Here is a 23,534-nt window from a genome sequence, read left to right as displayed (position 1 = left end):
CTCTTCCAGCCCCCCCACCTTCCCCGCCCCCTACTTACCAGCTCTGAGTCTGGGTCCAACTCCCTGCTGCAGCGGGCGGGGACTGCCCGAATTGCTGAAGTTCTCTGAATCTTTTCCAAAGTTTCGGAGAACTTTGGATCGATTCAGACCTTTTAATTGGTCCCCTGATTCAATTTGGATTCGGAGATTCGGCCACCAAAAAAGGCTGAATCTCCTTCATATCAAATCAGCACCTGAAGTTTTGCACAGCCCTACAGACTATGTCTAAGGGGTCTGTGAAAGATAACTACGATTCATCAAAAATATGTTATTACCCACATTTTAAAATTCAGAGGGATCCACACCTCCATTCAAAATTTCCAAAGGGGTCCACACCTCCATTCAAAATGTTTTAGGGGTCCGCAAATGAAAAAAGGTTGGAAACCACTGCATTAAGGAATTCAGTCAACTTCCTCCAAAAAGAAATAATCTTCCATTCCCAACCCGCTGCCCCAACTCCAAGCCACCTCCGCAGAAATGTCATTAGTAAAGAAGACTGTCATGGTACAGTGCTGGAAAGGAAGAGTAAGCTAAGAGATAAAGGTGCTTAAGGCATCATCATCATCCTGTCTCTAGTCCTAAATTCTTAAAGCTAAAGGCTGTTAATGTGAGTGCCTCAGCTGAACTTGACTATCAGGGTAAAACTGAGGAAAGAGCAAACATAGTATAGATTAGCAGCCAAACGTTTTCAAGGTTTTGGGGTATTTGGATTTGGCTTATATTTTCCAGCCAGTCTCTTAATAAGAGGCTAGATTCAAAACACTGAGACCTGATTCAATGCACAATGTAATGGACAGAAAGGCTACCATTGACTTCAGTGGGTGCTGGATGACGCCGGGAAAGGGGAGGGGGGAGGTGCGCTTTTCTGGGCAGTAAAAAGATCCATTATCTGTAGTTAATTGTAGAATGTCAAGTGGCTGAGTGAAGGGGCTTATTCATTATGCACATGCCAGTGCTGTTATAACTACTATCAATTGCCATTTTGGAACATTCACCACTGAAGATAGAATACAGCTGGGCAAAAAAAGTGAAACTAGTGAAATACTGGTTTGTGTAGGCTGAAACAAAGTTACTTTACGACCAGGGCAGCACTATCATTGTCTTATTTAAATAAGAGTTTTACATGGTAAAAACTGCTTTTATTCTTTAAATAAAGACAGGCATACAATAAACACACACAGATGCACACAAACTGAACATACTTTGATTTTACTGCCAGCAGTGGTTGGGCGGCCTTTCTTGTCTGCTTGGAGGTTTTCAGGAAATAGAGCCTTTATAAAAGGTCTGGAAAGGAATTAGCAAGATGTCTATATGAATGGACAGGGCAAACAGGCACTCTGCAGACTACAGCTAGATCAAGGCATACATCATAGAAACTGGTAGCTTAATAGAACATAAATGGTTATTTGCAATCATATATCTCTTTAATATCAACACTTTCAAGAGCTGTTGCCATATGGAACCTCTGCCTTTTCAGTTATCATCTTGGCAAGCATATGAATTTCTGAAGGATTACAAAGTTCCAGATTCAAGGAATATTATTTTTTAAACTGTTAACATTAATCATTAAATGTATATAGTGATTAATAATGCTTCTTTGTACTTTCAACCCATAATCTTTCATCTGTTCATTTTAAAATGTTTTACAAATCATTGGGTTAGTTCCTAAAGCACCACACTTGGGGTCTCTCCAGATCTTAGCAATGTCTATTTTGTTCTCTGAATGTTCCTATATAATTATTCACATCTATACAAAGTAAATGCAAACTGACTGCAAAATGCTCTTTCTGCTTTGGTCATGTTTTACCCCCACTCAATCACAGTGATCAAAGATTATACCAGGTGCAAAGCAGTAGAGAATCAAGCCCCTTGCATCTATTTTAACCAACATATTTATTCTCAGCTTTAAACATTTTTTGCCTACTTACAGCTCACTGCTCTGCATGAGTTCAATCAGGTCCATGAAAAGAACATCCCGATTCCGTTCACAGAAACCATCCATATCATAGGATACCTAAAGTGAAATCAAATGTTGGTGGTTAATTGATAATTTGATAATTAAACAATACTTAATCTCTTTTTCCATCCCCATTTTTTCTGTTTCTGGGAGATTCCTTGGTAATTAATACACCCCTGTACAGCGTTTACCTCATGAGTTTGCCCAGTATAAACAAGCTGATATCCACTATGCATTTAGAATATAAAAAAGAGCTGCAAGCAGCTGGATAATGGTCTTGGAGTAAACTTCATTTCATCCAGGAGAAAAAAGCATTCTGCATAAACAAGGTTTGCTGTAATACACTAATAAACATGGCAGTATTGAAAAGTTTTAGAAGTAGTCAGGGGGGTTTCACAGGGCTTAGTGGCAATATAAGAACATTTGCGCGTTTACTCCAGAGAATTAATAGATTTCTAACCAAGAGGATAGCTAAGCATTGACAGAGTTTGCTTAGAAAAGTTATGGAATCTCTATTAATGGAAGTGTTAAATTCAGGTTAAACAAATGTTTGTCTAGGACAGTTTAAACAGGACTGACCCTGACTTGAATGGGTATCAGATTAAATAGCTCTATATAAATCATACATGTATTTCGCTTTACTTAGTAAAAATGCCTGTACACAACGTCTTGTCAAATTAATTATTTCTCTTGTAAAATCCATTTCACCATTTGTTTCTGTGGGCCTTGTATAGTAAAGGATAGTGTCATCCATCAGTAAAATATCACAAAAATGGGAGCCTAACATACAGAAACCCATCTCTAATTGTATAAGTAACCTATTTTGATCACGGGACAAGAACTATTCTGAACTTGTATATGCTACTCAGTAAGAAAACAAGATGAAAACCTGTCTTCCAGGTAGTAAATGGCTTCAGTTGCTTTGGCGGGAGAGGGGGTTAGATTTTACTCTGAAGATCATGTTGTGTTATTTTTCAAATGGCTTATAGATAGTATTAGATACCTGGCTAGGAGATAAGTTATATATAATATGACATGATCAAGAGCAGATCTAGAGGGGCTACAGTGGCATAAATGTGCACCCCTCTTTCAGTTGATGACAATGCAGAATCAATATCTGGGGACTTTTGTAATTACTGTCCTTTTTGTTTGGAAATATATTAGACAGCACATAAAATAAGTGTCCTCTTCAAAAATTATTTTTCTGTGGCACCTTTCCAGCATAATGATGAATGATAAATCCCTGGTTCCAGCTGTTGAAATGTTCATGAGTCCCAATCTGCATCTGGAGTTTCTGGAGTAGTGTTTGGTCAGCTCCTTCGCCCACGGCATGCATTGTGGCACACACATCATCCAGAATGCTCATAATCCCTGGGGGATTCTGATAGGGAAAGCACAAAGGGAACAAAACCAAAATGGTAATAAGCAACATGCAAAGCAATACTGGTATTTTTTCAGAAAAAGAGAAATTCTTCATGCTGAATTAAAACATCAGATCAAATTTATCTCGGGTATAATCCCCCTAAGTGGAGTTATAATAGAGAGAAGTTTATCCATTAGCATGAAAGGAAAGATCAGGAAGAAGCGCAAGTCATACCTAGAGCGAGCTACTTAAAGGGGGACCTAGCAAGTATGTCAAAAGAAATTTTTCCTTTTTTAACTTAGATCTCTTTCCCAGATAGAGTTACCTTCCTTCCAGCATCAAAAAGTAACCCACATTTTAGATAAAGTAGTTTCTCGTCCGACAACTTGCCAATTTTGTTAATCAACATCCTCAAAGTGCAATGTGGCACATATGCACCCTGTATCTTACCATTCCTTGCATGTAGATGAGAGAGGCAAATTTGGGAATGCTTTACTATTTTATCCAAACGAGGAGTGCTCAACCTCCAACCCACAGACCCATAACATCTTGCCCATGGGCCTTCAGGAACAGCTGAAGCTCCATGCAGCCAGCTCCAGCCTCAGCTTCCCCACCAGGTGTCTGGATTGGAGCTGCTTCACCCCACTACCCATGCATCTGGATTGGGGTTGGGCTGCTCCCCATCCCTGCTTGCATCGAGACTGCAACTAGGCTGCTTCTTACCCACCTCCCTCTCCTGCCCCCAACCAAGCATCCAGATGGGGGACGGCTCCATCCCGCCCTACCCTACTCCCACCCCCATCCTGGGCAGACAGATTAGAGTCAGGCTGCACAACCCCCTGCAGCCAAATTGGAACCATCAGCCAGATCCAGCCCATGGGGGGACCTGGCATTGTCCATCCAGTCTGCTCAGCAAAAAGGTTGTGCATCACTGATCTAAACTAGTCTCAAAGACTATAGGGTTTGTATGTGGATATATAGTAGAGTTTGGGAAGGTGGGGGGACTTCAGCTCCATAGGAAATTAGTATTTTTTTTCATTCAAAATCATGGTAAGTCTTGACTTGGTTGACTGCAATGCAATCCCAGTGATTAATTTAGTTAGACAAAAAAGTTCTCAGTTTCTTGCATCTGTATTTATGACAAAGACTCACCACTTTGTTTTCTATGAGATCACATACTATCTTGTTATTGAAATAATCTATGGGTGTCCACCTAATTCCTTCTTGCACATATTCTTCCTGTGAGATAGAAAAAAAGATCCAAATATTCAGTCATTTTATTGGTTTACAAGTGGCTTTTGGATACTGCATATACAAATTCACCAGGATTGAAATATGCTTACAAAGACCTGTCAGCAAACAATGCTAGAAGTATTTAGCTTTCTAGATGGTGAATAAAAGCTTGTTTCCTGTAAGTTTGCCATATGCAGCAAAAATAGTTCTTGCCTGGCCTATTTCTAAGATGCAAATAATGAGCTATTTCTTTTGTGGAGAATTCAAGCAAATGGTGGAGTTATGCCAGGGATGAGTCTGGCCTTATCAAAGTAAGTTCAATAAAATGATGGTAATAGTGGACACAAACACAGCAGCTACATCACCTTCCTCTGCATCTCAGACCTCTCAAGCCTTCCAGATTTCAGATTTATGGTTGTGTTATGTGAAAACTCATACGGCACAGCTGCAGAACTTACAAAAGACTAGTGCATGTTTTCATTCAGATGGCTTGAGCAATTACTAATAAAAACAGAAGTTTTCCATCAGCATATCTTTCAAATTCTATTAAGTAAATATTAACAAAACAAGCTTCACAACACCTGAGGCAGGAGATGCAGTTTTGGGACCAGTTCTGCTGTGCAGATGTGGCATGGCATGAGGTGCGATTGTTGAAATTAGGAATTGGATCCTATGGCACCTTTAAATGAATGTGTGCCAGGGGCCTATGTTGCATGGCATCATTGATCTCCCATGTAGAATTCCTCAAAATTTGTAAAAAAAATTAGGGCAGAGAATGTTTATAATTTTAAAAGGTAAAACAAGTGAAGTGAAAAGAAGTACAGACAAATTAGCTAAAGTCTCTTTTTCATTAAATATAGGGAAAAGCAAGTGTGGAGGAAACTGAGAAATAGTGTTTTCCTACTTAACTTCTTGTGCCATGGCCAATGAAAATGCAGAGATGGAATCAAGCTGCAGTTTTCCATTCTGTCAATGAGTCAGAGCACGCACTAAGTCTCTGCAGAGTCATGAGACTGCATGAGTACATTGTATGAGAGAGACACTTTTGTATCATTGTTGCAAGGAATAATTGTGTCTGCAACTGCTGTTTATATTTTCAAGGCTAGCCAGCCACAAGGAGTATTTCTTTGTCTTGTTTTACAAGGCAAATTTTACTGTCAACAATTGAAACCTCATTCTACCATCAAATGAAAGGGTGACAGCTGGTACTATGAATTTGAGCTCAGAAATGATGACTGGTTACCTGTTCTGCTTTCAGTGTCAGTTCTATAAAAATCTGCTGCAGTTTTTCATTAACAAAGTTGATGCAAAACTGTTCAAAACCATTTTTCTAGAATAAAACAAAGGAAAAATTAAAATGTTAGCTTTGTGCTCTACATCCAATAGCTTTTCATATATTATATTATCAATATCCAGAGAGGTTTCAATGGACCATTTTTAGTGCTGGAGAGTAGCTGATTTTATGATTATCCTGCGTATTGCAAAATCCGAGGATCAAGGCCACTGACTGAGATTTTCAAAACTAATTTTGTTATTTTATTTTTATTTCATAGATTTCATAGACATTAGGGCTGGAAGGGACCTTGAAGGATCAGCGAGCCCAGCCCCCTGCCCCAAGGGCAGGAAGTCAGCTGGGTTCATAGGATCCCAGCAAGATGAGCATCCAGTTTGCTCTTGAAGGTGTTCAATGTAGGTGCTTGAACCACCTCCGGTGGCAGGCTATTCCAGACCTTGGGGGCTCGGACAGTAAAGAAATTCTTCCTTATGTCCAGCCTGAAACGGTCTTGTAGTAGTTTATGACCATTCGACCTAGTCATCATCCCTTGGGGCGCTCTGGTGAACAAACGTTCCCCCAGATACTGGTGGTCACCCCTGATAAACTTATAGGTGGCCATCAGATCACCCCTGAGCCTGCGCTTTTCCAGGCTAAAGAGCCCCAGGGCTCTCAGCCTGTCATCGTAGGGTCTGCTTCCCTGACCTCTGATCATGCGCGTGGCTCTTCTCTGGACTCTCTCAAGCTTCTCCACATCCTTTTTGAATTGTGGAGCCCAAAATTGGACACAGTACTCCAGCTGCAGTCTCACTAAGGCCAAGTACAAGGGGAGAATGACGTCCCGGGATTTGCTTGAGACGCATCTATGGATGCAAGCCAGTGTTTTGGTCACTTTACTAGCTGCAGTATCGCACTGCAGGCTCATGTTCATCTTGTGGTCAATGATGACCCCCAAGTCTCTTTCTTGCGTAGTGCTAGCCAACATAGCACTGACGAGCCTATAAGAATGCTGCGGGTTATTAAGTGAGATGTTGCTGCTAAGCACTTAAGTTTGTATGAATACCCAGAAAGTTCATATTCCCTTTGTTCTGATTGGTGGGGGAGTGCTTTTTCCTTACCTGGAATATTTCAAATCCATAAATGTCCAGGACCCCAATGTTATATTCTTCATGGTCCTTCTCCATAGCTTTATTAATGGACTAATAAAAAAGACCCAAAGAAACAGAAATAATGTTTACATAAAATAATGTATAATTTATATGTATAAATAATAACTTCCGAACTGAAAAACTTGGGTTTCTACAAAAACAAACTGTTTCTAGGGATTATAACATTGCCACCCACCCAAGGGAATTTAATTTTTACTTAAAATAAGCTCTATCATCAACTATCAGATGAGTCCTATGTAGGGGTGCATCAACAGAGATTTTGGAGGCTGATACCAACAGCCGATTTTTAAGGAGGCATACTGGTCAATACTGATCTGATTTTTGATACGCAGCCCTGCAGCTTGAAAAGCTGCATCCAGCTGATAAGTCTGTTGTGATGGAAGGGAAGGGGGGGAGGAAGGGACGTGCAGGGGCAGATCAAGGCCCTTACGGTGAGGGAGGAGTGGGGCGGGGGCAGGTACTGCCGAGCCGGGACAGGGCACCGGACAGAGCCACAGCTCATCCAGGGATTGGGGCAGGGAGGGCGGTTCCCGCCACTGCGTGCACACCAGGAGGGCACGCGGAGGGGGAGGTGCCCCTGGATCTGTGCGGGTTGAGGCAGGCTGCAGCTGCAAGCTGGGGCTGGGCCTGCACCAGGCTCTTTGCAGAGGAGGCTGGGCTGGGTGGGGCTAGACTCAGGGCAGGTGGTGGCAGCACTGGGGGGAACTACAGGGATGGGCTGCAGCCATCCCAAAATTTGCCATAGTCCCCCCATAGCTCCCTCTCCCAGTGCTGCTGCCCGCCCTGAGCACAGCCCCAGCCCAACCCTCTCCACCATAAGCTGGGAAGAACCGGCGCAGCCCCACCCCCAGCCCACAGTGGCATCTCACCCCGCCCATGCCCTGAGCAGATCTGGGGGCACACGCCCCCTCCCATTGTGCATGCTGCAGCAGGAGTGGCCCCCCCACGCCCACCCCACCCCATCTGGATGAGCCGCAGCTTCATCTCGTGCCCCACCCTGCCCTGGCTGGGCAGTGCTTGCCCCAGCCCCACTCCCTCCCTCACCGCGAGGACCTTTATCTGCCCCCCACCACGCCACTTCCCTCCACACTCCCCTTCTACCACACAGACTTACCAGCTGCACGTAGCTCTCCAAGCTGCCAGGCTGTGCTCCTCTATGTGCTGTGCTGTGGCTGTGCGCATACACAAGCATTTATTGACCAAATTATTGGCAACATCAGGCCAATTTCCAATACAGCCAATTTTATTTATATTGGTGTCAATCTGATATCAGACCAATTCATTGGTGCACCTCTAGTCCTATGTTATTCTGTTGTCTAGTTGAGTGAGCCTTTAGAACTACTTCTTAGACAACTGTTCCCATTAGAGTAGTCAAAAAGAGAAACAAATCAGGCAAAAACCAATAAAAAACTGTTATAAGAGCTCAATATTGAATATCTTCTGCTCATGAGCAAAAATTACTTCCACTAATTTTCCTATTCTTTGTTTTGCTCTTTCATGTTGCTGACAGCAGTAATACTTGCTAAAACCAGTGGAGCTGCCATAGTGAAGTGCCCCACCTAGAACCAGTATCATGACCACAGGCAATGGCCAATGTCTGAAGCTTCTCCCTCACCATTCCAGCCTAGCCTTTCATTTGTAAGCAGACTATGTTGAGAATGGTGGGGTGGTGTGGGGGGAATGGACGGAGAAGAATGGTGTCTACTGGAAAGCAACAACAATGGGACTTTGAGGGAAAAGTGTCACAATTCCTTCTGGAAAATGAGCTGGGGTGATTCAGTATCAGGATGTAGCATTTTTCCTCTATCCAGTACCTAGTGTTCCCATGGTGTGACAGGGCTGCTTACTCTTGCCACTGTCCAGAGCATCTCTTGGCTCTATGATCGAAAAGCCCAGGTAAATTATGACTTATGCCAGCTCAGGTGCCTGATGGGAAAAGACTGGTTGCACCTCTTTGTTCTACCCTTCACCAAAACTGCTCTAGGCCCTTGATCTGATGAAACAGCAGTTGATTTGGCTATGCTACCTGATGGTGTGTGTGGATGGGGGAAAGAACAGCTGTGTGTTAGAAGTTAATGTGTTTAATGATAGAGGAATATAGTACAGTGAGGAAAAAGTGGACAAAAGTAGAGAACTGTAGGAAAAGCCCAGGCTGAATCTTTACTCTTTTCTGCATTTAACATTAATAACATTATTAGATTAAAATTCAACTTACGTCCACCAGGAAATCAAAGACACGGGCATGAAGGGCTTTGGCTAGAGCATCTCTGGTGTAGCAGGCTTGTTCCACATTTAGTGTCACATTAATGGACTCTGATTTGCCTCCCCACTTACTGTCCATCTGCCTGCTGGTCAGTTTCTCCTTTAGGCGGTCCTGGTTAATTCCCAAGAGGAAAGCAGGGAAAGCCAAAACTGCAAGAACAATCAGGGTTACTGTTTTTTAGTCTTTCAATCGTAATCCAACACAAAACAAGGAAACCCACAAGTATCTCAAGTAGCAGTCAGCAGAAATAAACTTGCCAGGATGTGGTAAAAAGGGACTTATTGCTCAAAACTTCCTCTAAACCCTCCAAGAAATAATAGTTCAACTCTTTATACTTAAATGCATTGAATTAAGTTGTATCCTCCCCCAGAAAGGTCAGTTTCTCCATCCCAGTTCTTGGAATGTAAAAGCCCACCTAAATCAGAGTTTTCAATACAAATATGTCACTCCTTAGAAAAGATAAAAAGAAAGTATGGAACTGAAGCTGTGAGACATTACATGCAACTGACACCACATTTTTGGTCAAACGTATACAATCTTCCAAATGTAGTGAAGGAAGGTCATGGTTACAAGGTTCCAGTGTCTTTTTTCTTTCCTATCTCCTCTAAGTATGCTCCTCTAAGTATGCTCCCCCAGTACTCCTGGACTCTTTCGGTGTCTTACAAGTGCTGCAGGGTGCGAGTCGTGGGGGGTGGAGGAGCACTTTAATTAGAGTGCCTCTCAGGAGTGTCCCCGGCCCCATTTTGAGGCGTGGCGATGCTGAATACATGTGATGTCGAGGCTGCTGAAGCATGGTAATTATCATGCTCCAGCAGACCTGATTAATTGAGTCTGCTCTGATATGTACTAATTAGCACGTGTCAGAGCAGGTGTCAGGCACATGTGTAGGTGTCCTTTCAACCTGCCTGGGGACTGTGAAGGCAAAATTTCTAAAGCAGCTAATAACTGCATTTATCTCTTCATCTTTCATTGTGGGGCCTGTTTTTGAACCCACGTCACCCCAATAGGATATTAGTCCAGATTACCCTTGAAACCTCCAATGAACTTTCCTGCCATTTGCTTTCTGAGGATGTGTTGGGTGTATTCAAGTTGGCATGGCCTCATGACATTTATTTTGGAGTATTTTAGGAACTAGCTGAAGCAATGTTTAAGATATTAGAAAACTTGGAGAACTAATAGTGGATGGGAGAGGACTGAAGAAGAGCAAACATAGTACTATATTACCTCTAAAACAAAGAAAAAGTAGGACTTAGGGAATTATTAACCAATTAGCCTAATGTCAATGTCTGGGAAGATACTGGAACATATTTAATGAATAATCCATTTATATATGCAATAAAATGATAGCATATCATATCAAACCAATTTAATTCCCACCTTTGACAGAGTTAAAGGCATAATGTGTAAAGAAGCAGTATATGTGATATACCTTGACTTCAGTAAGACACATGATTTTCTCATAGGTGAACTAGGGAAATGTGGTATATATATTACTAAGGTGGGTATGCAACTATTTAGTTGGAAATCCACCTCCAAAGAGTAGTTTTCATCCAACTGGGCAGTAATGTCTCACAGGGGTCAGTTTGGGATCTTGTGGTATTCAAAACTTTCATTAATGTCTTAGATGATGGAATAAGAGTGCCACTTATACAATATGCAGAGAAAAGTCAGCTGGGAGAGGCTGCAAACCTCTTGGAGGACAGGTTTAGCATTCAAAATGATCCTGATAATGTGAACACGTGGTTTAAAATAAAAAAAAAAGATTAAATTCAATGAAGACAAGCACAAAATATTACACTTAGAAAAGAAAAAATAAACCCCCAAATACAAAATGGAGACTATCTGGTGAGGGAGAAGGGCCCAAAAGAAGGATCTGGGAAATGGATCACAAACTGAATGAGTCAACAATGAGATGCCACTGCAAAAAAAGCATATGTCCTTTTGGGATGCACTGACAAGAGTGTTGTATGTAAGACATGAGGCTTCACCACTTCTGTGAAGATTGAAATGATTACCCTTAGCTGAAGTACTCAGTTCATTTTTGGGCACCATACTTGCAGAAATATGTAGAAAAACTGGAAAGAGTCTAGAGGGAGCAGCAAAAAACAGTGTCTGTGAGGAAAAGTGGAAAGAATTTGGGTTTATTTTTCTAGAAAAGAGAAGAAGAATAGGTTAGACAAGGAGTGTGAGGATAATATAGGACCACGTCTTTAAGCCCTTTCTTGGTTCTGATGTAGAAAACCTTATTATAGCCTTGACTTTTAATAGCACTGTAATCTTGTCCTACAGTATATTCATGTACAAGGTTCTTTGCTATTTAGTGGGATGTTGCTAGGCTTGATTATTGATAGATCCTTGTATCCTTGTAATCAAGGCCTCCTGAAGGTGGACCACAGCTGATGGGGCACTCCAGCTGCCTACCACTAATGTAACGTGTTACTGGTGCAACAAGTAGCAAGAGAGGAACAGGACATGCACTAAATGTAGGTCCTATTCCATAGTTACACCACCTCATGACTAACCTGAAGGAGATGTAGTTAAAGATGAGAGCTGTTTACTACACTGCCCAGAACACAAATTAGGCCACCACTTTCACTGCAGAAATCTAGAAGTCACTATGTCCTATCACGTTGTGGGTTTAGTTCACTGAGTCAGAAGTCACCTCAACAAAGAGGTTTCTTTATTCATGCCAACGGAACCCAGACAGCCAGACAGATAGCCAGACAGACTCCTCTTGCAGCTCTCCCTCAAACTCTGCCCACCTCTAGCTATGTGCAACAGTGATTGCTAGAGGGGAACTGAGTAGCAGCCTAACCCTTAAAAGTATACAATCTTCACATGTCTTTCTTGTTCAGTGACTATAGAAAATACGTTGCTGTTTCAACTGCATAACTTTTCTTTGTCTATAATGAAGTATTATATCATAGGTCACCATGTAAAATTTGAAAGTGTTAAGGGTAAAGCGTAGTAAGTGAAAAAATAGATATATTATGATAAATACATCTGAGGCTTCTCTGGGTACAAACATTTAATTGTCTTCTTCAACGTGGTGGATCAAAAGAATCCTACTCTTGGAGCACATTCACGTCATCCTTTTTGTAGACTGTCACAATAAATAGGATTATTTGATCAATCTGCAACAACAAGCACGGTTGTTTTTACAACAAAAAATAAAGTGCTTTCTTTGGAATGGAAAGCAAAGAGTACCCAGCCTCCTCATAATTGGGAAATAGATCACAAACTGAATGATAGAGTAATCATGGACAACAATCTGAGGGTCCAAAGATGGCTGACAAGGCCAATCCAGGATCAATGGGTTCTATTATAACTCAGGCATCTGTTTCCATATGGAGTGGGTGGCCCTGGATTCTTGGTTTGGTTTATGACATGCTGTTTCTGCCACTCCTGCTTTTTCATCTCCTGTTCTCATTGTGAGATTTCAAAGTACTGAGATCCTTGCAGCAGATTTTTCCTCCATTTGAGGTGATATTGATGTCAAGGTTGCATTTTTTTCCAAGCTGGCCTTGAGAACATCCTTGAAGTGCTTTCTCTGCCCTCCTTTTGAGTGTAAACCTTGACTGAGCTGGGTGAAGATTTGTTTTGGGAGTCTGGAATTGGACATCTGGATGATGTGGCTGGCTCAGTGAAATTGATGCTGGATGATCATTGCCTCAATGCTCAGGTGTTTGCTTGAGAGAAGACACTAACGTTCTGGTGCATCTGTCTTCCCACTGAATTTGAAGCATCTTCTGCAGGCAGTGTTGATGGTACTCCTCTAGTGTCTTGAAGCATCTCCTATATGCTGTTCATGTATCAGCTCTGTACAGTAAGGTGGGGATCGTGACTGCTTGATAAACCATGAGCTTGGTTTCAGATTTGATGTCACAATCTTCAAACACTCAGGCTGGAGGGATTCTGTGATTGTCTTTAACTGGGTGTTGCGGGATGGAATTGAGAACTCTCTAGTCAACAGCAGAGTCTCTATTGAGAAGGTCTTCAAAATGTTCCTTACAACAAGTGTTGATGACTCCCCTTTCCTTGATCAGGTCTCCTCCATACTTAGGTCTCAAGGGGGTTGGTCCCTGAGTGCTTGGACTTTGGATGGCTTTGGTGGCACTAAAGAAACCGCTCGTATCATGGATGCCAGTGAGACATTAATCTCTTTCATTTTGTCTTCCCACCATCTGTTCTTTATATCGTGGTCCTCCACTGGACTTTTGCCTTGGCTTGTTGGTGATTCAATTTCTTTTGCTTGGAGTTGGTGTCATTCTGCCAAGCATGAAAGGTCTTGCACTTGTAGCCGGTCCAATTTTTGGATCTCCTGCTCATTCTCATCAAACCAGTCTTGGTGCTTTCCAGTAGAGAATCCAAGGGTCTCATCGCAGGTGCTGATGGTGGTGAACTTGAAGGTATTGCAAGCACTGCTATCATTTTCCCATTGTTGTTGACTGGAATTTGCCAATTTTTTGTTGAGGCTGGTGGAAGAGATCTCACTTGATTGGGTCCTTGGGTCCTGTGATGCTGACCTTCTGTTGGCATTGCTTTTGCTGTAGTCACAATTTGGGAGGCAGTTTGAGTGAAATAACTGAGCAGATGCATCAGTGATTGGTCCAGCAATCATCATATTTTAGCATAGCTCGAGTGATGTAGTCATCTTTGTGATCCCGGGCACAAACGATGGCGTAGTTAACCAAGTGACAATGCTTAGATTGTGGGTGTTGCCATGATGCCTTGTACCTGTTTTTGTAGCGGAACAGAGTGTTGGTGATCGTGTATCGACATTCCGTGCATTTTATCAGGTGGAAGATACTATTGGAGTTAACTTTCCCACTCCTTCCTTGCCTATGGTTCCATTCCAGAGGTTTGAGTCCCATCCAGCTCTAGCATTGAAATCGCCAAGCAGAATAAAACAGTCTTCCTCCAGCACATCATAAAGGACGTGCTCATGGTTGGCATAGAATTTCTCTTTGTTCTTGATAGCAGCATCAAGACTCAGGGAATACATGCTGATGACAGTAGCATATTGGCTCCCTGCCAATTTGAGACAGGTGCTCATTAATTCTGATAGGGAACTTGTTGAGCTGGTTTACGAGTTCATTCTTAATGGCAAAGCCAACTTGGGAAATCAATGTTCTCCTTCCTGTTTACTCTTCCAGAACAGGGTATAGCTACCACCTTGCTCTTTGTGGTGCCCACCTCTCACTTGCCGGGTCTCACTCCATGCAGTGATGCAAGTGTTCTTGCCTGAGTTCTGGAGCCATGACTGCAGTGCAGTGCTCTGGGTTTCATGGTTTCATAGTAGCGAGGGTCAGGAGGGACCTGAACAGATCATCTAGCCTGACCCCCTGCCACAGGCAGGAATGAATGCTGGGTTCACAAGACCCCAGACAGGTGATCATCCAACCTCCTCTTGAATTTGCCCAAGGTAGGGGCGAGGACCACCTCCCTGGGAAGTTGGTTCCAGATTTTGGCCACCCTAACTGTAAAATATTGCCTTCTGATCTCCAACCTAAACCTATTCTCCATCAGCTTATTACCATTGTTCCTCGTCACCCCAGGTGGTGCTGGGGAGAAAAGGGCTCTGCCTATTAGCTGTTGATCCCCCTTGATGAACTTGTAGGCAGCCACCAGGTCCCCCCTCAGCCTCCTCCTGCTGAGGCTGAACAGGTTCAGGTCCTTCAGTCTCTCCTCGTAAGGCCTGTCCTGCTGCCCTCTCACCATTTTCACTATTAGACCTGTCCATGATGGTCCTGATGTTCCAGGTTCCAAAATTGTGTGACTTTGTTGATTTTGGCTACAGTAAAGATGATCCCACTGGACATGGTTATCTAGTCAGGAAAAAGGTAGCTAGACTATGTTTAAGACATCTTTTCTAGCCTCCTCCCCATGTGGGGTAAGCAGAGAGGATCCTAAAGAGAGCTACTCAGTCACAGTTACAGCTGCTGAATTTCACTCCTGCCTTGTCCAAGTGCTAAATGATCCTGTAATGATGATGATACCTGACATTTAATGACCTTCTCGTAACTGCTGCCTCCATGTCAGTTCATGACCAAGAGCTGCTAGGCCTCACAATCCTGCTCCTTTCATCACTAGCTGGTTGTTGAAGGGATTGAAAAATGTGGTGGGGGGTGGGGAGGATTGGAGAAACCATCAACACTTCAGATATAAAGGACCACTGATAGGACACTGATCCTAAAGCCTGATCAAAAGCTGTAATTTCCCCAAGAATTCTGTATTATAAACTAATCAGAAGTTTTTAAAATAACAGCTGTTAAAGTAGTTGCACAAGCTACTTCACCAGTGTGTGCTACGCTAAATGTGAGGAAGTGCAGGAATATTGCTATAGGCTAAGCATAATAACTAAGACATATATATCAGCTTGTCTTTTCTTCCATAGATATGGAAATAGCAGGTGTGGTACACTGAGCAAAATCTGTAGGAACCCAGGACAAGAGGTTGTGGATAAGGAAGTGTTTATAGGGTAGAAATGGAAATACCTACTGGGGTGGCCCAGACCCTAGATGCAGTAGATACTATTTTATACTATCTATGTCCTGAATTTCAGTGTGTTATATAAGTAATACACATTCAATTTAAAAGGCAGAATTTTGAGGATGAGGATAGTCAAGCTAGTATCACACCTTTTCAGGGTCATGACAGGTAAAACAGAGAATCAAATCCTGCTGGTATCTGAACACCGCTGCATTTGAAGGACATTAAGTGCGTCCACCAAACTCTCACTCAAATACACAAAAACATTTTCTTTAGATTACGCTCAAAGTGTAAAATTCTGCTGTCATTAAATAAGTTACTTGGATTGCATGGTGCACAGCAGAAGTCTGAATATGGTCCAGGTTTTTTTTAAGAGCCTCTCAGATCATGAGAAATGATGCACTGTATTTGGATAAGCAGCTTCCGAGTGCAGTTTATTACATCACAACATCTGAGCCTCAACCTGCTGCATCACCATTAATTCTGTAATGGTTTCCAGAGCTACCTACACTCCTCACTCTCCACAGCAGCATAGTTGCCAACTTCTTTGAAGCTGATGTTTCCCAAGTGCAGGATTCCTGCCACTATTTGTAGCACCAGTGTCTGCTCTTCTGCAAAGATCCCAATCACGTTCATTGCATGCTGGTGAAGAAAAAGACATCACGTTTCACATTCTGTAAATAGTTTTTGAGCAAGTCTTTTAAATAACTCAGAATAAAAACAAATGAGTTTAAGATAAAAAAGTGACAGATAGTATATGATTCTACTACCACAGGACAGTTATAGTCTGTCTGGCTTTGGCTGTGTACTTCAGCCAGTCATGAAACAACTGCTCCACAGGAATAATTTTTTAGGATGTGCTGTTAATAAGGAACTTGATTTATAAAAGTCCTACCTGTCACTTCTGCTACATTAACTGATCCTGTAATGATGATGATACCTGACATTTAATGTTTCATACCGGTGGCTTAAAGGTATGCTGCAAGGGTAGATAAATATTACTACACCTTTATACATATTGTAAAACTGAGCATCCAAGGTTTTCTTGACATATCATTGGCTGCACAGGAAGTCAGTAGCAGCTGGAGACAGAACCTTAGAGTCCCCATTTCAAATCCACGCTTCAATCCTTCAGGCCATGATACTTCATATATAGAGTTCTCTTTTTCACTTTTACTTTATAATTGAAGCTCTTCAGTGAGCTATGTTGCCAAAAGATGCCTTCCTATAAATCCCTGATGAAAAGCATGCTCTACAAGGTAACTACCTTAGCAGAATGACCAGAGTGCAATTCAAAAGGCCTATTGTAAATTGACTGTACTCTAGAGTGGTATCCTTAAGCACACTGTGCTATTTCCCCTACAGGGGAAGCAATGCTCCTGCCCTCACATGATGATGCATGCTGACTAATTAGCATGGGCATGTTAGCTGGCACTGTCGTTCAATGCTAATTAGCCTGCCTGTGTCACTATCTGGATATAACATGTCTTCCAGTTTATGAAGCAGCCCACCTTGAGCAGTGCATCATGCTTGAGGATGCCGCTCTGGACCATGTTAAAATTCACCACATAGACATGACCTCAAAGGGTGCCCTTTTAAAAAAGGACAGTTTAAATGAAATGGGTGAGTTTTTATCTACCAGCATTTTCAACTTGAGGCTCTTATTCCAAAATTCTCTTTGTCATCCTTATAGTTATGCCTGTTTGCAAAGGTGTGACAAGCAGAGTTGATGTCCTGGGCAAATCCTGCGGGAAGGTGGGGAGCGCACAGGGAGTCCAAGAGTTGGGGGAAGAGAAGGCAGCCCCCAAGTAAGCTACTCCTCTGCCCTTCCCAGCTGTTGCTCTTAAAGCAGCAGGAGCTGGGGACTGTTTTGGAGTCCCAGCATGGATAAGCCCTGGGGCTGCTCTTTCTGCTGGGGCACAGTCTTCACAGGGGCAAAGCAATTCTGGCAACTCTCCTAACTTGGCACCCAGGGCAGGTGCCGGTCTCGCCCACCCCAAGTTACACTACTGCCTATTTGTCTCCCTCTCTCTCTCTTACACACATACACACACACACACCTCTTTGTTACTCTCTCTCTCTCACACACACACACTACTGCCTCTTTGTCTCTTTCTTAAACACACACACTACTGCCTATTTCTCTCTCTCTCTCTCTCTTTCATGCACACGCACACATCTGCCTATTTGTCTCCCTCACTCTCTCTCTCTCTCTCACACACACACACACACACACACACACACACACACACACTGTACTGATTTTAAAAACATACCAGTGTTTCCTGGAAATCAGATTTGTCATTAATGTCATCTACTTTGTAGGATCCAGAGAGGCTCAGGTAGTAATAGTAGTCCATACTGGTAATGCCCAGGTTGCTTTTTTGCTCTGAGGAGGCACCTTCAATAAGCTGCAAAAGGAAACCACCAGAATCAGATAAAATCTAGCTAAATATCCTGGATCTTTCACATGAAACAGTACCAAAAGAAAAATAGCTCTTAGGAAAAGTCTTGCAGAATGTAACAGAGTTGAAGCCTAGAAGGTTCTATAGAAATGATCTTACATCTGACATAACTTTATAGACTGGCCTTTTTATTTTATTTTTCCAGCATGCTATGGAATCCTAGAGCATAACATGTAATTAATTATAATTATATAGTGGTCTGAATTATAACTGTGGGAAAGTTATGATTTTCTGTAGCATATTTTCTATATGGGAATCCACAGTGAATTACCAAATGAGCCCCAAGAAATACTTTAATGCAGAGAGATATTTTTTTCTGTATTTGGAAAGAGATTCATGCCACTGAGTAAGTCCATATCAAAAAATGTCTTGATGTGTTGTAAAGGCTTCCACCAATAACCAAGTTGCCCTCAAGAATATGCATTCAACAGCATGACTGTATTGAGAGAGACTTTTCAATAAACATGAAAAACTGGAAAACTTTTTTAATAACTGAGAAGGAAACTATGCTTCTAACCTGGTAAAAAATGTGAAAACTCCTCTCTCCAGGATTCCTCATTACTACACGAGATTTTTCCAGCAGGAAGTTGGAGATTTTCCCACCATCTGGTTCTCCACCTGGGCTAAACTGGATTTCAAAGTATTTTCCCTGCAATAAATAATTATAGAGGGTCATGAGTGATTAATAAATTTTAAACTTAAAGCACACACCTGTTGCAGTACAATTCAAGGAAACTAAGTGGGATATTTATTCTGCATGGCTTCAATCTTCTAAGCCTCTAAAAGCTAAAATAGGCCTGGATTCTTAAACAATTAAGCCTTGCCTCTTTTCCATGTGTGTTTACATAGTTTGAAGCTCAGGATAACAATTTTAGACCATATTGGAACAATGATTTTAGGCTAACTGGGGACTAATTTCCTCTGCTGAGTTGGTTGATATATGTTATATGGATTGGAGTAAAGAAATAACGAGTGCCAAATTTACTGCTGCTATGTGAGGGAGCAACTGCAGGCAGTCAATGTATTTATACCCACTCAGACTAATGGTGACTATGCCCTTTTAGTTTCAAATGAGGTAAACCAATAATACTTTTGTGTGGTAGACTGAGGAGCTGCATCAGGAACCATTAAGGCAGCTGAAGAATGAGCTCTTGCATCTCCTGTGCAAAGGGGCAAAAAAGCAATGAAGGAGTAAGAAATCTGTTGTGCTGGTTGCACTGTTAACACAAATAACAGTCTGAGCAAAGGAAATGCACTGGAAACCAACAAGGATTACAATTGTTTTGTAAATTTTTTTTCTGTTGCAGCACATGTCAGCTGCATACTTTATTTTGCTTTATCTCCAAACAGCTGTCAAGATATTAATATTATATGTGGTATATTTTCAGAAAGGATTTAATTTTGAAAAACGTAGGTTATATTCCTTGTTGGTGTAAACAATATCCATTAACACCAATAGTGTGTTCAGCCCTGTATGTGAAATATAATTTTGCTTCTATTACATATTACCCATGCTTACATGTTTGCTCTTCTCAAATATATTTGAAAGGGTTACCTCATTCAAGTCTAACCCTAGAATATAACAACAGGCTATTATTTAGAGTATGTAGTATCACATTTACAATGAAATGCTGAAAATAATTCCTCACTGCTTTTCAGAAAAGATCAGTATCCCTATTGCCTGGCAATGATGTCTAGGAATTGCTTCATCTATTAAAACAAAGCTAGAGCTTATAATTTTACTAACTGAGAAAACATATATACTAATTCTTTCCCACTCATTCTTTCCTGCTTAGGTTGCTAGTGGTCTTGTTTACATATCAAATGCTTATAAATATATTGTCTTATGTCCAATATGTAGAAACAAATGGGCCGCTTTGATCTAGGGGACCTTGAAATATATACCTCTCAATTTATATAAAAACCAGATTTTTCCTTCACAAAGATGCCCAAACCGAACCCACAGATGCTAAGAGGATAAAGCAATCTTTGGGAGAGAAACTTACAAATCTGCTGGAGTTGTTGTTCCGTACGGTCTTCGCATTCCCAAAGGCCTCCAGTAAAGGGTTTGACTGTAGTATAATGTCCTTTACATGCTGAAAATTTTTAAAATAGCAATAAAATATCTATTTCTGCACCCTGGATTAGTCTCAGAAAACTATTATTTCTAAACTTAACATGTATAAGGAGCAGGGAGGCCTGCCAAAAAAGACAGTCCTCTGGGCTGGCCAGGAAATCTACACCATCATATCTGCAATATCTAGGCTTTTCTTTTTTTTTTTCTTCCAGAAAATCATCCCAAATAAACCAGAACGTGAACCCAAACACAAGCATCTTCCTGACCTTTTTCTGTGCCAAGAGCAGCACCATGAAATCAGTCTTTTTCTAGATGGTTTCACAGGATTTTGAATCAGAGGCAGGCATGTGGAAGTTATTCATGCCATTCCAGAGCAGGTGTGGAGAAGCAGGGACTCTGATGCCTCCCTTTCACAGGAGCCAGAAGGATAGAGAGAAATAAGAGCACACCAGGTCAGGGGTGGGCAAAGTCTAGCCCAGGGGCTAGATCGGGTCTGCAGCGGACTCCATTTCTCAGCGGATCCCACCCATGTCACTGCAGCCGGTTTCCATGGAGACCCCAGCAGTGGCAGGGCCGTGACAGTGAGAGGCCAGGGTTTCCATAGAGACTGGCCCCAGCAGCGCTGGCAGGGCACATGGCTGTGCGGGGAGCTGCTCCAGGGTAGGGCTCTTGTGGCAGTGACAGCATGATCCACAGCTGAGGTAGAATTGCTATCCGCTGCCCACACGCCCCAGGCAGCTGATCCCAGCTCTGCCCAGGCTCTGGACCACATTGTCACTGCCACACAGCCCCAGAGCAGCTACCCGCTCAGCCACGCACCCTGCCAGCACTGCTGGGGCCAGTCTCCATGGAAACCCTGGCCCTGCACTGTCATGGCCCTGCCAGCTGCTGGGGACTCCATGGAAACCAGCCAGTGACATGGCAAGGGGCTGCTGGGAAATGGAATCCAGCTGTTGCCTGGATCCACAATTGTGCCCACCCCTGCACCAGGTGGAAAAGCAGACCAGTGCAGGCTTTTGCCTTTCCAGAGCCAGCTTTTCTAAAGCATTATTCCTGGAACCTGGTGGTGGATTCCAGATATTTTTGTATCTATCCTTGGACTTTGTCCCCTTCCTAGAAACTGTCTTCTAAATTCTTAAATTGGGTAAGCGAATTGCTGGGCCTGAAGGGAAGGTAGAACAGACAATCTCATATTTTTACAGATCACTGCCTGCTTCCAGTGGCAGGCTGCTAGATTTAATTAGGTTTAGATCCTGTATGGTGCATCCTATATCCCTGTTTCAAAATGTACACATACCAATACCTTAATTTTTATGAATTATGGACAATATTCTAATCTCAGCAACTCTGTGTTAAATGAAAGAAGATAATTCAGGAATATGCCAAGTGTTACTGAGAAAAGAATCCAGCCCAAAGTGATAGCATTCCTTATCTTTTATTTTTTTTGCCATAAACTTCTTTTCTCAGGGTATGTTCATATTACAACAGTTTGATGGTCACCAAAGCTGTGAGAAAATGTGCTGACCCAGCCAATAGTGTCCTTTTCATCCCACCACATATGCTAATTAATTAGAAGAGGTCACAAAACTGAAAACTACCCTGATAATGGGGTTCGTTTTATCTGCATAAGGATTACAAAGCTTGTATTAATGTGTGAGGGCTTTGGTCTTTTCAAGAATTTGCAGGATTGGGCACCAAGGTTTGGAGGTGAATCAATAAGTGATGAATTTAAACACAGAAAAGAAAAAACTCTGAGACAAACACGGTAAAAATAAATTATCGCCATCTTGATAATCCAGAGGTTGTGGAGGATCAACACACATCTTAGATATTTTTTGTCTCATTTTAAAAATCCACACTTTATATTTTAATTGGTTTGAAGCTTGAATGAGCTGGAATCACAGTCTTTAATAAATAGTGGGCACGTCTACATGTTCATTAATGTGCCATAATCACAGCACATTTAAGTTTTTAGTACCTGTAGTAACAGGTACTAATTTAATGAGCTTTAATTGGCACTACAGTGCAGTAGCACCGGTGCATGCTTTTTTGTGACGCTAATGTACAGTAGACTAATTTCACTGCGCATTAGCACGTTTTTTTGTCTTTAATAAATAGTGGGCACGTCTACATGTTCATTAATGTGCCATAATCACAGCACATTTAAGTTTTTAGTACCTGTAGTAACAGGTACTAATTTAATGAGCTTTAATTGGCACTACAGTGCAGTAGCACCGGTGCATGCTTTTTTGTGACGCTAATGTACAGTAGACTAATTTCACTGCGCATCAGCACGTTTTTTCCCTGCCACACTAATACACAGTAGAATTAGTCTACTGCACATTTAGTATTTCATGTAGCACCTAGTATCTCTCAACTCTTCCTTACCAAATTTTTTGACTTCCTCCAGTAGATTAGATCTTATTTTGTTTGCTGTTATTCTCATTTTCTTCTCATTTGGACAATATGTCTCACTCAGGGTAAATACACTGTAGAGAGAATCCCTAGCTTTGATTTACTAGTTTAGGTGTCAGGAGCAGTGAAGTGGTCACAGCATGGACTTCTGATGCAGCTGACCTGCATCCAGGGTCCTGTACAGGCTTGTACAACCCATTGTGGAGCCCATACTGCCACAGCTTCACTGCTATTGGCACCCAGGCTAGACAGATTAAAGGTAGAGAGGCAGCAGTCCATAGGCTGCACAAAGGCAGCAGTTCATAGCAGTGACTGTGGAAAGGTCATTTACTTTCCTAGGATTAGGGCCAGTTTGTTCAATTTTTGCACAAAGCTAGTGGAAACAGGGTTTGTATTGGGAGGGTTGGATTTCATCCCAGAAGAATGCATTATTCAACATAGCTTATCAGTTTTATCAACTGTGATTTGTAACTACTGAGTTAATTTTGCATTTTGTACAAAGAGCTTACTTAAAATAACTAAACTAATTATTTATAACATGATTGTCTGTTCCAAAACTAACACAATGCATATTTCCTCTGAATTATTTGCTTTGCTACCGAATAACTTTGTGCAATGTTCCTTAGATCATTGTCTCCTAAAACAAAACAGGAAGATCATAGTCAACATCAGCGCTTTCAGTAAGGCATTATGGTATATACATTATAGTAACCAAAAAAAGAGCAGACTGGTAAAAGGTAGCCTACTTACCCAGAATAGCTGCCAGTCAATCAGCTGATTATCTCAAA

The 23,534-nt window shown here is 41.9% G+C and overlaps 1 protein-coding gene across 4 annotated transcripts in view; it reads right to left on the bottom strand.

Annotated features, from left to right (window-relative positions):
• Positions 1 to 23,534, bottom strand: part of MYO1E (myosin IE) — a 128,026-nt gene that overhangs the window by 45,334 nt on the left and 59,158 nt on the right. For 3 of the 4 annotated variants that reach the window (XM_025202836.1, XM_025202832.1, XM_025202837.1), the window contains 11 exons: positions 20,261 to 20,350; positions 18,772 to 18,903; positions 18,066 to 18,200; positions 16,299 to 16,431; positions 9,250 to 9,446; positions 6,984 to 7,064; positions 5,836 to 5,922; positions 4,512 to 4,598; positions 3,210 to 3,377; positions 1,968 to 2,053; positions 1,242 to 1,323 (listed from right to left, as the gene is read on the bottom strand). In XM_025202836.1, the coding sequence (XP_025058621.1) occupies positions 1,242 to 1,323; positions 1,968 to 2,053; positions 3,210 to 3,377; positions 4,512 to 4,598; positions 5,836 to 5,922; positions 6,984 to 7,064; positions 9,250 to 9,446; positions 16,299 to 16,431; positions 18,066 to 18,200; positions 18,772 to 18,903; positions 20,261 to 20,350 (1,278 nt within the window). The remainder of the gene's footprint in view (positions 1 to 1,241; positions 1,324 to 1,967; positions 2,054 to 3,209; positions 3,378 to 4,511; positions 4,599 to 5,835; positions 5,923 to 6,983; positions 7,065 to 9,249; positions 9,447 to 16,298; positions 16,432 to 18,065; positions 18,201 to 18,771; positions 18,904 to 20,260; positions 20,351 to 23,534) is intronic. The other variant, XM_025202833.1, reaches the window with a different exon arrangement.

This window comes from Alligator sinensis, unplaced genomic scaffold (assembly GCF_000455745.1).
Source record: "Alligator sinensis unplaced genomic scaffold, ASM45574v1 scaffold1018_1, whole genome shotgun sequence".
NCBI classification, from domain to species: domain Eukaryota; kingdom Metazoa; phylum Chordata; order Crocodylia; family Alligatoridae; genus Alligator; species Alligator sinensis.
This window is presented reverse-complemented; position numbering and strand designations above follow the sequence as displayed.